The sequence below is a fragment of the Erpetoichthys calabaricus genome, chromosome 3 (genome assembly GCF_900747795.2).
Source record: "Erpetoichthys calabaricus chromosome 3, fErpCal1.3, whole genome shotgun sequence".
Lineage (NCBI taxonomy): Eukaryota > Metazoa > Chordata > Cladistia > Polypteriformes > Polypteridae > Erpetoichthys > Erpetoichthys calabaricus.
In genome coordinates this window covers 188,161,738-188,176,118 of record NC_041396.2, presented here as the reverse complement: position 1 = coordinate 188,176,118, position 14,381 = coordinate 188,161,738, and the positions used below count along the sequence as shown (strand labels likewise).

Sequence of the window (14,381 nt, the reverse complement as noted above, 5' to 3'; positions counted from 1 at the left end):
GTACAGATACACCATCTGGAGCAAGATGTTCTTGCAGGTCTTTGGAGGTGATCTGTGGGTTGTCTGTAACCATTCTCACAATCCTGCGCATATGCCGCTCCTGTATTTTTCTTGGCCTGCCAGACCTGGGTTTAACAGCAACTGTGTCTGTGGCCTTCCATTTCCTGATTACATTCCTTACAGTTGAAACTGACAGTTTAAACCTCTGAGATAGCTTTTTGTAGCCTTTCACTAAACCATGATACTGAACAATCTTTGTTTGTAGATCTTTTGAGAATTGCTTTGAGGATCCCATGCTGTCACTCTTCAGAGGTGAGTCAAAAGGAAGCACAACTTGCAATTGACCACCTTAAATACCTTTTCTCATGATTGGACACACCTAGCTATGAAGTTCAAGGCTTAACGAGCTAATCCAACCAATTTGATGTTGCAAGTAATCAGTATTGAGCAGTTACATGCATTCAAATCAGCAAAATTACAAGGGTACCCAAATTTTTGCACAGCCAGTTTTTCACATTTCATTTAATTTCATACAACTAAATACTGCATCACTAAAAATCTTTGTTAGGAAAACACCCCAGTTCTCAGGTGTTCCTAGGAAATGAAAGACATACCACTGTTATCTTTTTTGTTGAAAGTAGTGTAAATTATTATGCAGGCTGAGAGGGGTTCCCAAACTTTTTCATATGACTGTATAAAAGAATTACATTAGTTGAATTATTTAGGTTTTTCGTTTTATCATGAAAAAAGTAAAGTCAATTTTCAGATTTTCTAGTGGAAGAAGTGATGGGACCAGATACAGACTGAAGAAGTTAAATAACCACAGGGAACAAAACCCTATATAAACGAATGTTGTTGTTGAACGAAGTCTGCGTTCATTATAAGCCGAAGTTCAATATTCCCAGTGTATGCATACTTTTAGTTGATGATCCCCAGTGTATGCATACTTTTACTTAATTATTCATCTATCCATTGTCCTTGCGTTTAGATGTTCAAAATTGCTTTTAAGCAAAAGAAGTATTTAGTCGACAACAAATATCCCAAGTTGCCTGTAAACCCATGCGCGTACACTAACAAAGCCGCTCCTGCGTGCGTGTGCGCGTTATTACGTAAGGAAATTAACGTCAGACGTAGAAGGCGGAGTTACCGCAAGCGCGGGGCACACCGAGGGAAATTTAAACTGCCACTCTGAAAACAAGTCCCTGGAGACGGAGCAAGAGTCTAAAGAAAGGGCGAGGCAAACAGCTGTGTGTTGTGATAAGAGGCAGTTAATGGCGAGTGCTGAGCTGCAGGTAATCAGTGATAAAAAATCAACAACGTGGTGGGATTTTAATGATAGTTTATTGATAGCAATGCCTTTACGACGACAATGTTTCTGTGCGATTTTCAGTATTTTCTGTATTAGATTTAGGCCAGTCCTTTAGAGCTGGGTCTCGTAAACGTTTCATAGTCGAATGTCATTGTCGGTGACCTGGTTTCTTGAGATTGATTAATATAGATGACTTAGATCTCAGTAATGTGAAAACCATACATTTGTTGTTCGAGCCTGCTGTTTGCTCCAAGTATTCTTGTTTTTCTGTTTTTTGAATCCTATCGAAAGTACAGTATTACGAAGAGGTCAAAAGCCGGAACTGTAATCCCCAGAGATACCTTTGTTACCTGGGTGGAGTGGAGGATGCCTTTTATGAGTATGCGTGGATTATATATTGTATAGTAATCTATCTTTACCATATATACACTTAAGTATTTTGGAGATAAACATATGCTGTGCCGCTCGCGTAAATGCATAGTTGTTGCGTTAGACAGTCAGTTGTAATGTTTAACAGGACCAGTAACCACGAACATTTGCAAGATAGTATAGAAGGCGAACAGAACTGTAGTACAGCATCATTTGGCATACAAAATTATGCTATTTTGGCCCCAGAGCTTTAAGCATTTTGAACTCAAGTAGTTGGGAGGTATTCTGTTGAATTCGGAGTTGTCAGTGGATGCTGTTAAAATCAATTATTATTTGTAGACACCTTGTTAGTATATGTATTGATTATAACAGTGATTGTAATATACGGTCTGTTCGCATATTTTCTTGTATCCGTGTAACAATATCCAATGTTTTGTACATCTCTGATGTAAACAAATTTCCCTCTGGGATAGTAAAGTCTTCCTAATCTGAATCACAGCATATGCAGTGAAGTTACCACTGGCAGACACCATGAGGACCTCGGGAGTATACCACATGAATTTTAAAGTGCCAAAGTTAAAATGTGTTATACTGTTTAAGTACAGCTACAGTATAAAATCAAAAAACAAAGTACCCAGTATTTTCCTATAGTTGGACAAACATTATGGCTTCTTGAACCAAATGAAAGGCCACATTTTATGTGCATAACAAAAACATGTTATATTGACATACAAATACTAGCATACTGTAAGAGTATATACCTTGACATTGCTGAGAAAATTGTTGGAAATAGTCTCAAATAGTTGATTTGGACAATCAATTTAAGTTTAAAAATTAGCATCATGGAAATTAAACTTGATTCTTAGATTCGATTTTAAAAAACATACCATTCCAAATCTTATGAACAACCTGTTCATAGAAGCATACAGTATTAGAGAATAGTTATGAATATAACCAAAAGTGCAGTTTTCATCAGAGTAGTATGAAAACAAAATATGAATGTAAACATAGGCTGAATGTGAAAGCAAATAACCAACTACTGTATATTAATCACTAATGAGAATCAATTAACCACTCACAAGGAAACTATTATGTTGTTTTTTTATATAACTTGATCCTTTCACGACTGAAAAATAAGCAGGGTGATTTCCTTTTTTCTTCTTTTTCAAATAGATGATCAACTCCTCTGCTGTTACCACCATTCCTTTGGTGTTAGGAAGGCATGAAAAACTGATGCTTGCAATTTGTTTTTTATTAGTCTGTTGCTTTTGTTTAGTTTAACAAACAAAAAAAAAATGCCTGCAAAAGATCACATTTAGCAGTTTTGAGTTCCAATACATACGTTGTCTGGATGTATTTGGGACTCTTACAGATTCACAAATTAAAGAAATCTGTGGGTTGTATATGTTACTCCTTTGCTTTCAAAATTTGTACAGTCCACACATTAGCAGTGTTTTAGACTGTGATTACCTTTTTTTTTACCTAGACTGATGATCCTCCATCCTTTTATGCATTGTTTTATTTGATTATGAATTTAATTGAAGTTAATCGATTCATAATTAAAACTGATATTGTGCAGCTTAGCCCCAACCCCCCCCAATCCCCCCACAAGTACTCCATACTTGTTTATCAGCATGCCAGGGTTGTCCAGACAGTGTTAATGAATATCTCAGTGGTTGCAGTGCTGGGTTGTATAGAACTTTGGTTATGCTTTATGCTTCATTAAGCCTAGGATCCAATTATTAATAGCATAGGGGACTGTCTATTTAGACCAATGTGATCATTTTAATTTGAACCCCTCTGGCCTTTGTACTTTCCAGTGTTTTTTTTTTTTTTTTTTTTTTTTGGAGCAATGCTGTGTACATGCAATCGGGCTATAGTGAGTGTGACTGAATTATAAACTGCAGTGTGACAAGTTTATTTGTTAACACTTTATAAAACCATGGCCAAGTTGCACACCATGCCAACTTCATTTACTAAACTGAGAGCAGGATTACAAGAAACTGTTTTGTACATGATATATTACCTTATGTTACCTTTCATAAAATAGACATTAACTGTTTTTTTTTTTTTAACTTTTGCAGTGTTTAGAATCACCTTCTAAATGTAGTTTCTTTGGAAGTTACTATAATCCACCTGATAAACTGTCAGTGCCTTCTTATTATGAAAGCAAATATCCTTACAATTGTGCATCACAGACCAAACATCTTGGAGTGGCAAGTTTTGAAAAGGACAAGAAAAACTTGGAATCTGGTAGTGAAGGTAATGTCTGATATACTGTATATGTCTAATAACATATTTGCTGGGTTATGGCTAGTTGACGGTGGAGGAGAGGAATACAACATCTCCAGCCCTAGCAGCATCCCTGGAGAAAGTAAACCTCTGGGGCATATATGGTCTGTTACAATACAAAATAAGATTGCCTTATCTTGCTGCTAATGTCTTAAAAACTTCAGCTTGCAAGCAGGTTGACAATAGCCCTAACATATCTAGGAAACTAGAAATTATTTGATCATCTCAGGAATTTTCTGGGATTTTCATGTTCGTCAATATTAGGCAAGCCTGATCATTTTCATTCACACAGTAAAGACCCATTCTAGATATAGGTTGAATAAAAGGTTTGGGGCAGATAGAAAGAAACAGGTTGGTAAGCAGTAAAGGTTAGGCCTGTTCTGCAATGTATCTGTTTTTAACAATCTGTATAAGTTCCAAAGATGTAGCAATACCATAAATACAATGTGGGAAAAGTCTGGAAGGTGATTTTTCTACTGTGTTTGTTCTCTTCTTGAAAATATGACAATGCTTAGTTTTTAAGTGGATGAATGTTCTACTCTGTTTTATTACTGCTTCTCTGCACACTGGACAGAGGACAGCACGTGGATGGATATGTCTGGTGACAGTGTAAATGGGCTGAACAATTTCTTTCTTGGCTTGAGCAACTTCCTTGAGATTCACCCACATTCTGGCCACTTTCAAATAGGTAACCTTATTTTAAAAAAAACAAAAAAAAAAACCCTTGCTCAAAACATTTTAAGGCAACTTCATCACCTTTTTTAATATATCTTGGTTAATTTGCATCAACATTTGAGCATTTTGTATATAACTGTGATAAATATTTACATGCTTGACCCATTAATTTTACCTCACAAACTCTCAGGATATTTGACTCTGATTTTGTTTACACTTTGTTGATTAATGAGACCGACTGCATAAATTAGAGGTTTATACCTGGAGCATAGACAACATTCTTTAAGAAATTCTTTGGCTACTGTCTTTGTATGTGAATTTGTTAACTTGAGGTCAGTGCTTGGTGTGAAATAGACTACTTACTTTAATTGAATGTCCTATCTCTGCTGACTGTAATGTCAGAAATTCACATTAATGTGCATAAAACACTTCAAAGAATTTATTTTTAAAAAGTTTAAAAGATGTACTGTACATGTCCAGGTTCATTCTTTTATTTGACACTTTTGTTGTTTACATAAATATGATCTGCATAGAATAATACTTATTTTGTAAACATTTATATAAGCCCTTAACTTTTTTTTTTTTTTTTAATAAAATAGCGCATGCTCCCAACCTCATCCTCCTCCTAACATAAAATGTTAGACTTTATTAGCCTCTTAATTCTCATACTTCTAATCCTTGCTTATGTCTTACTTCACCTTTAAGACTACTTCTAATCTGTTTATGCAGATGTACTTTTAACTTGAAAGAATCTAAAATATGAGCTGCCATATCTAGTTTAGGTATACCAAGTGCCTGAGAGGGGGATGTTAATTCCAGTTAATCCTTTAAAGTGCTACAGTGTTCCATGGTTTCATTTCTAGCTGCTATCAGGATTAAATGGATTTCAGAATATGTTATCTGATGTAATATGTGTACAAATGCTATAAAGTAATTGAATATTCCTCCTTCTTCTTTGCTTCTTGAAATAGTTCATGTTGCTTTAGGAGTCCAATCTCTAAAGCTTTGAGATAAAACTGTAGTTTTTTTCTTGTTAACAGCCTAAACATAATTTCATTCTTTATTATCTTTCATTTTAATTGTGTGTATGCTGTTAAGCAGCTGTAATTAAAGCTTTAAGGACACTTCAGGAAAAGATTCGTCGGTTAGAACTGGAGAGAATTCAAGCAGAAAACAACATTAAGTATCTGAGTGAAAAAGCTATGCGCCGAACACGGAGTTTTGAACCAGAAAAGAGAGGGATGGAAACAATGGAAGGTGAAGAAAACCAGAATAAAGGTACTTTCATGTAAATATTTTGCATTGTTTGCAAATTGTCACAGGGTATGTGAGCTTCAGTGATGGACATATAAACAGTTTAGGCCTATTGTCGACTGTTTTCCATTGCAGGAAACTTCTCAAGACCTTGTATAAAATAAGCTTTTTTCAGATGGAGTGATGGATGGATACAGTTCCTTTTTCGAAATAACACCATTTTCTATTATTGCTATGCTCACCTTATAAACAGGCAAACAAATTTCCTTGCATATGTTAAACAATGTAGTTAACTGATGTTCTGTGTTGGGAATGTAATATTTTGTCAAAACTGTGTTATGATATTAGTTCAGTAGTTTTTTAGCTTCGTTTTTGAAAATGGATTTGTTGTCCTTGTGAATATATTGGTAACTGTAGTTTGCTGTGCTGTTGTTCCTCCAGAGCTAACATCTCAGCTATGCAGGGCTGAAGCACGTTGCTCACTCCTTGAAAAACAGTTGGATTACATGAGAAAGATGGTTGAAACAGCTGAAAGAGACAGAAATGATATTAAGGAAAAGCAGGTATGAAATGTATTTTTTGCAGTGATATAGCTTTAAATCTTAAGTATTACTTCTGTCCTTTGTGACAATTTTGAGACCACACCCACAACCTACAATGTTAAGTATTTTGCTGAATATGTGAATACTTTGTAGCTGAGGTTCAGAAGTATTAATTTTATTGTAATTCAAATGCTCTGTTATGTGCTCATTTATTTTTGTCTTCTAGACAGTGCTTTAGGGCTAAATAAAAGGCTGTAGCTGTCATATTTCTTAAATAATGTCAAAGAAAACCATGCAGATTAAGAGAACCTAAATCATTCTCATTAGACATCCAAAGTTTACTATATGCAAAATTAGAAAAATAATTTTATTATGAACAGTTGTCATTTTAAAGATCGGAAGATAATGTAGGCTATATACAACATTCTATGCAACCTTGTTTTTTAAGTTCTGCATTGAGTGCAAAATGTATGTAAATACACTTGTAGTTTTGCTTTTACTGTATTTTCAGCAATGAGAGGATAAGTACAAACTTTACATTTGCATTTAGGAAATCTGGTTTACCCATCTTAAATGGGTGCAAACTTTGATTTCAGTGAATGAAATCTCTTAGAATGGTTTACAATTGCAAGAAACAAGGCAGTAGACCAAAAATGAAACAAAAGCCTTATAAGTATGGAATAGGTCCACTTCAAAGTGAAGAATTTTCTTGTGTATTAAGTCATTCATTATTACATGCATTAAATAAAGCTGTGTATCTAATATGGTTTTGATGGTTTATAAATCTATTGCAGTGGAAGGCAGGGATGGATGGGGAGTGCTCCCTTACCTGGCTGGGAGTCCATTGTAATGAGTGAAGGCTATGAATGGATGTGCATTCAGACCGGGATGGCTACTGTTCCCTTTCTCAGTCAGGGGGCCGGTTTTGTTGATGGGTCATGTGTTCCCCCTAGTATACTGGGTGGGTGTATCCCTTGCATAGCTCCTGTTTGGACATCTGCTGGACTGCTTGTGAGTTGTAGTTCTGGAAAGCAGCCCTGTTGGGGTGGTTGTGGGCTGCCTGGAGGAGGCTTCTCTGCCAGGTGGAGGTTCCACATGACCCAGAAGTGCTTGCTGGCTACGCCACTGACTCGTAGGGAATGTTCCTGGGTCCAAGTTAAAAAGGGGCCCTCAGCCTCATCCAGAGGGTCAGTGTTAGGAGTGGAGGAAGATGAAGCTCGGCAGGGAAGAAAAAAATATTATTGTTCCCTGTGGTGTTTTTTTTTTTTTTTTTTTTTTTTTTTTTTTTGTTTCTTCTTCCCCAACCCTCTAATTGTGTCTGGTGCAGTTGTGCTTGGGAGGGTTCTGAGATTCCCCCCCCCCCCCCCCCCCCCACAGGTCAAATTCAGGGTTATTAATATTAGTCTTGGTGTACTTATTCCATGTAATGAATCATTTCCTTTGATGCCATTTAACATAAACACATACACCATTGGCATGGTTGCAGGTAGGTAGTATCTTTAAGTATACGTTATAAATAAACTTGCATTTAACTTCTTACACTTTTCACTACATTTATTATTATTATTATTAGTTGTTGTTTTTTATTTGCATTAGTATAACAATGTTAATGTGCATTTATTTCTAGGCTTTGCTTCAGGAGGATAAGAGTCGAGATCAAGTTGAAATGCAGTCTAAATTAGAAAAACTTGAAGCCCTAGAAAAAGAGTGCCTTAATCTTATAAACACTCAGGCTCTTGCTGAGGTATGAACACATTTTATGTATTTGTATCATGAGATGCTGTTGAGTTATATATTGCCTGTAGATATAGTATGTCTGGGTGCACTGGGTGGCTCTATGGTATTACTGCTGTTGCTTTGTTTCAGCTGTTACATAGCACTATGAGCACATTTTTTCTTTTTAGAGATATCCTACAAAAGTTATTAAGGAATTGCTCATACTCTGTACTTCTAAGCCTGCACCCTTGCTTTGTGAAAAATCAATTTAGAAGAAGTAATTGAGGTTTTTAAACTATTTCCTTCCATGGCTTAAGGTTACATTTGTATTTTTATGATATTTCAGACATTTGAGGAGATGCATGTTTAAAAGTAGGGATTTCACAGGAACCAGTACATTGGTACCAAGTCGATAACAAAATTCTGAAAAAGTAGCACCAAAGTTGGCAACACACTGTTGAGTGACGTATTACTTCAGATAGCACAATAATTCATGATAAAGTATGAATACAGACTATATATGAAAATGTCTCGCAGTGCTACAGCACTGCGTGAGCACCCCTCAAGAAGGAAAAAATAGAAGTCCTGTCTTGAAATGCTTACTGTTTGAGGCAGGAGAAATTCAGTTCGCTATTGCTGGAATCATGGGCAAAACAAAACAAAAGCTAATGTAGGTATTTCCAATTTTATCCCATTAAGCAGTTAGCTTGGAAATTAGATGGTGAAAGTTTTAGTAACCTGTCCTACACAGCTCTGATTAAAGGAACAGAGGCTATACATTCATTCTTTGATTGAACATCTACAGATGTTTCCAAGCATTCATCCATTGGTCATATGTAGTTCAGGGCCGCAGGGGAAGTCTTGCATGCATCCACAATTATGCATACAAGACTGAGATGTGCGAGGAAACTGCACATCAGTGCTAACAACATTTGTAGAAAGTAAAAATTGAGGCAAGTCTTAAAACAAATTGGCGTTAACAAAAACACACTATAGAGATGCAAATATGTGTAAAACAAAATACAAATCTATAAACACTAAATTTATGTTTGTCGTTTGGTTGGTTGGCTTTTGAAGGCAAACTAATTCATTTTCATGAGTATCAAGTCAAGTCAAATTATTTATAAAAGCAAATTTTAAAAACAACAGAAATTATACAAAAGAGCATACAAGACTACCGTAAAGAAAACAATTATGTAAAACAGTTTAACAAATATTTAATTTCCATCCTCCCCCTCCCAACGACCGTACCCACAGTGAAAGGTGGAAAAGAAAAAGTGGGCTTGTAACAGAGTCTTAAAAACCTCAATAGAAGGAGAAGATTTGATATATAGCAACAGATCGTTCCAAAGCCTAGTAGCAACAACTGAAAAGACTCTAACCCCTAGACTTCAACTGTGATCTTAACACTGCAAGGAGTAGTTGAGCAGAAGACCTCAAAAAACCTCGTTCCCGAGAGGGGATGAAGGAGATCACAGATGTATTTTGGGGAGAAACCTTCAATCCAAAATATCACTGGTAGCCAGTGGAGAGAGGTCAGTGCAGGTGAGGGATGCTCTATTTTTCTAGTTCTGGTTAGAACTCTTATCTGTTGCAATGTGAACTAACTGAAGGCGCAACTATGAAATTAATTTTAAAAGCAACCATGCTGCTTTCATGTTCCAGTTGAATGAATGCTGGCATGTTTGTCTGCAGCTGCTCTTTGGAAAATTTTTTCTGTGCTTTGGACCTTCTTGAACCGTGCAGGCTTCACATAGGCAAAACAAGGATTTTATTGACCACAATACATTTAAAGGTCTCACATATACTGTACTATCTTCTGGGTAAATGTTGACATCTATTTTTTTTTTTTTTTTTTTTTTTTTTTCCTCTTTCGTAACAGCATCAGAATGTAATCCTCCAGATTATTGTTTCAACTACACATGCGAGTATAGACGGTGCACTGCTTGAATAGCAGCAATGTCCTCTAGTGCCTGCGTTGCATAATGTTAAATCACCAGCCTTACTCTCCTGTTGAGTTACTGACTTTGAACTTGAGGTCTTGCCTGGGAGATGGATTATATAATTACTGTGTTGCTCTAGGTGTTTTATAATCCAGTTTCATCCATTGCAGATCTCATCGGCCTCTGTTTCCTTGACTGATAGTTTTATTTCTATCATCTGCTGTGTTCAGGGATTGCTTCAGGCCGATTCAAATTAGTGGGGCAGAGGGGTAAATATTGGAAACCTATGCTCAATCAACGTGGGATTAAGACGAATCAAACAGATCAGTAAATATCAGTATCCGAATATCATTATTGTCATTGTAACAAATACAACAAAATTAGGTGCAGTCCCTGTGGTGTCAAAATATAAATATAATTACAAAAGGATAAGAAAAAATAAGGTAGAACATCTAAAGGCTATGTGAAAATGGCATTAATGAATGTTTGGTCTGTGGCCAATAAAGCGTTTTATTTTAAATTACTTTTTTTTTTTTTTTTTACATCTCACAATTAGATTTTTTTATTTATGTCAGAGACTTGGTGCTGGTGATGCACCATCTCTCCATAATCTCTTGCCTCCTGTCACTGCTTAGCCCACCATGTAGCACTGGTCGGAGTGGTGGGCAAGCAACAGTTTTTGATAATCTGTTTGAATGTAGACCAATGCCTGTAGACTATTGTTTCAGTTTTGAAGCTCAGCTAGTTAAAATTGTGCTTACCAGTCATGTACTGTGTACACTTGTTTATAGAATACGAGCTGTATATACCCGGCGTTGCCCGGGGCAGAAGTAACCTAATCGGTCAAACACTTACATATATACCAAAGTAAACCTAATCGGTCAAACAGTTACATATATAAAAAAACCGAACCTAATCGGACAAACAGTTTCATATATACAGAAGCGAACCTAATCGGACAAACAGCTAATCTATATACATAAGCAAACCTAATTGGTCAAACAGTTACATAAATACAAAAGCAAACCTAATCGATCAAACAGCTTCATATATACAGAAGCGAACCTAATTGGTCAAACAGTTATGCATGTGCAGAATGATTTTACAAACATTATGCGTGTTAACAATCATTAAAAAGAAAAGATTGAGGAACTCTTCTTCTATATGTGATGAAGCCACTAATAACACAGATTTTTTTCAGGACCCAGCTGTTTCATAACTAAACTACTGCCACCCCAAAGTAATGCCTAATAGTGGTTTTTGGGGTAGCTGTGGAATAAAAAGGGTGTTTTTTAGTCAGTAAGAATCTGACACTACCCTTCAGTACGGGCTGAAGGGTGCCTATGTAAGGTTTTACATCCTTCCCGTATGGAAAAAAAAAACATAGTAAACTTTTTTTTGATCATTATAGATAATCTCAGTCAAATCGAAGTACGCATTCTCAATGTATTTTTATCTAATTTGTACTTTTTCACAAAGCCATCCCATGCCAATTTGTATGAATAAACTTTTGCTAGAGAGTTAGCAAAAGTTTATTCATGCACATATTTTAATACGGATAATCTATCTCTAATCAAGGTTCTCATTTTCATTCTAATTAAAAATAATAATAGATACTCATTTTTTTCTTCTGTTTTAGAAAAACCAATCTATGCCACCTACGTCTTCGTCAAGTCAGCTTCATCCAGCTTTATCACATATAGAAGAAGAGTTCCTCAATCTTTTCTTTTTAATGATTGTTAACATGCATAATCTTTGTAAAATCATTCTGCACATGCATAACTGTTTGACCAATTAGGTTCGATTCTGTATATATGAAGCTGTTTCATCGATTAGGTTTGCTTTTGTATTTATGTAACTGTTTGACCAATTAGGTTTGCTTATGTATATAGATTAGCTGTTTGTCCGATTAGGTTCGCTTCTGTATATATGAAGCTGTTTATCCGATTAGGTTCGCTTTTTTTATATATGTAACTGTTTGACCGATTAGGTTTACTTTGGTATATATGTAAGTGTTTGACCGATTAGGTTACTTCTGCCCCGGGCAACGCCGGGTATATACAGCTCGTATACATATACACACATACATGCAGTTTTAATAACACAGAAATCAATATAATCATTAACATCATTATCATATGAGAATATGAAGTAATATATAAGAAGCACATTTCATATAAATATAAATTATTAAACAGTAAAATCTTCTTCTGTAATTTGCTACCGTGGCAATTTGTGTGTCTGTCCAGGATTTTAAATGACCTGTAGCTCGCAAACCGTTGCACCTATACACTTGAAATGTGGTACACATATAGTACGTCACGTCTACTATCCGCTTTATGGGTGATGATTGTTTTAGTCTTTTTATCTTTATTTTATTTTATTGTACAATCAAGTCGTATCTGCGCACAGCAGGGCAGCCGTGGGCGGATGCGTATGGTGTATTCACTCGATGTTATCGTGCATTGCGCTGTCTGGTATTTTGATAAAAGAATTTGAACAACATATAAGAAGCGTATAAATTATTAAACAGTAAAACATTAACATTTAAGAAGTAAAGTTACATTAAGTACTACTGCTGTGTCTTTGGGTATACCTCATTTTTTGTTTGCCCATTACATGCTGAAATGTATAAAGTTTTTGGTGCACCTACCCGAGAACACGCGACATATAACCGAGCGTGGGAGAAGCATGGATTTTAAACACGCGTTGAGTTGATGTGCTGGTCTCCCTCGTGAAATAACTGGTAATGTTTGACTAAAATCTACAGCGAGTAAAACGACATTAGCTCCTATTTTTTTTTTTACGATCTCTGAGATGTTGCTTTTTTCGGTTCAAGGCTTCATAAGCTCTTTTATGTTGTATGGTGTACTTATCCCAAACCATCATCTTTGAATGTTGCAAGACTTTCGCCTTGTATGTAGATCGGGGTAATTACATTCATTGCATTCCTAGTCTGAATCACAATGTGATTGTATGGGTGGTTACCTGGCACTGTAGGGTTGCCACCCGTCCTTTAAAATACGGAATCGTGCCGCGTTTGAGAATGAAATTGCGCGTCCCGTTTTGAATCAATACTGGACGGGATTTATCCCGTATTTTTTTTTATCATTTTTTTTTTAAAGCAGCGTCTCATGCAAATCATCCCACACGCATTTTATGAAGATGCCTCCTTTCCTACTTTTGATTGGGTAATACTTGATGTCATCGTTAGTTTGATTGGTGTTTTTAACTGTCCAGTGAGTAGGGCGTGTCTTTCAACCGTAAGCAGATTTTTTGCACTGGTATCACTGACCTCGACGACGGCGACGTTATACGTCAAAAATAAATTACGATAAATGACGATTTTAGCGATACTTTATTACGACGGCGGCTACATAGACACGATCAAATAAAAACAAAAAAATCAAATAATCATTCTACATTTTCAAAACGTCAAAAACGACGGAATGAAAAAAAGGCCCACCCGACGACCCACCCATTCCATTTTTATATATATAGATAACACCTAAAATCTGATGAACATAGTTGAATAGAATGTTGGGGAATTTCCTGCATGCTCTTAATTACAATTAAGGTGATGTAAGCAATGGTTCATTTCAAATTTTTGGATTTGTATACAACCTAAGCAATAGCAAAGGCTAATGTAATGGATTAATGTAAAACTGACAAGTCTAATTTCACATAGAAAATCTTGAAGTTGGGACAAATATGAAAAAAGGCAGATCTTGGTAATTAAAACCAGCAGGTGTTTGTGACAAATTTGAGTCACATTAACTTCTCCATTAAATATTACTGTTGAGTAAGGGGGGGTTGTGTGTGGGTGGGTGTTTTTTTAAAATTTATTTATTTATTTTAAACAAGCTAACAGTGTAAAAATTGCTATTGTAATGATTTACAATTATTCATTTTTTATTTTTCTCATTTATTGTAAGTAGTATTTTTCAGTTATGGAGAGAAAATTTAGACTGTATTCATAGTAAGATAAATAAGATACCCGTACTCTATGATATTCTTTATAAATCCTATGCTAAAATTCCCTCAGGATTATAACAGCCCCTTAATTTTTTTTTTTGGTTGCACTGGAGGAATCCCTATGTCTTCTACCAATAAACTTCAAGTTTTGCTCTATAATTTGATAGTTTTCATTTTTTTTTTTTTGGCTGTGGTGTTGAATAGGTATCAACTCGAGACATTCCACATATATTAATATTTAATAAAATCATTCTGGTATCATGACATCCCTATTTAAAAGTAAACAAAAGGGTCCTTTGTGGTACA

General features: G+C 35.7%; 1 protein-coding gene across 3 annotated transcripts in view; it reads left to right on the top strand.

Moving 5' to 3' along the window:
* Window positions 1-1,135: 1,135 nt before the first annotated feature.
* The window catches only part of cep57l1 (centrosomal protein 57, like 1), a 30,752-nt gene continuing 17,506 nt past the window's right edge, over window positions 1,136-14,381 (top strand). Inside the window, exons 1-5 of one of the 3 annotated variants that reach the window (XM_028797611.2) lie at window positions 1,136-1,292; window positions 3,763-3,940; window positions 5,759-5,923; window positions 6,341-6,462; window positions 8,069-8,185. In XM_028797611.2, the coding sequence (XP_028653444.2) occupies window positions 1,272-1,292; window positions 3,763-3,940; window positions 5,759-5,923; window positions 6,341-6,462; window positions 8,069-8,185 (603 nt within the window). In that variant the 5' untranslated portion in view covers window positions 1,136-1,271. Of the gene's footprint in view, window positions 1,293-3,762; window positions 3,941-5,743; window positions 5,924-6,340; window positions 6,463-8,068; window positions 8,186-14,381 lie in introns of all 3 variants that reach the window. The other 2 variants (XM_028797610.2, XM_028797609.2) reach the window with 2 other exon arrangements.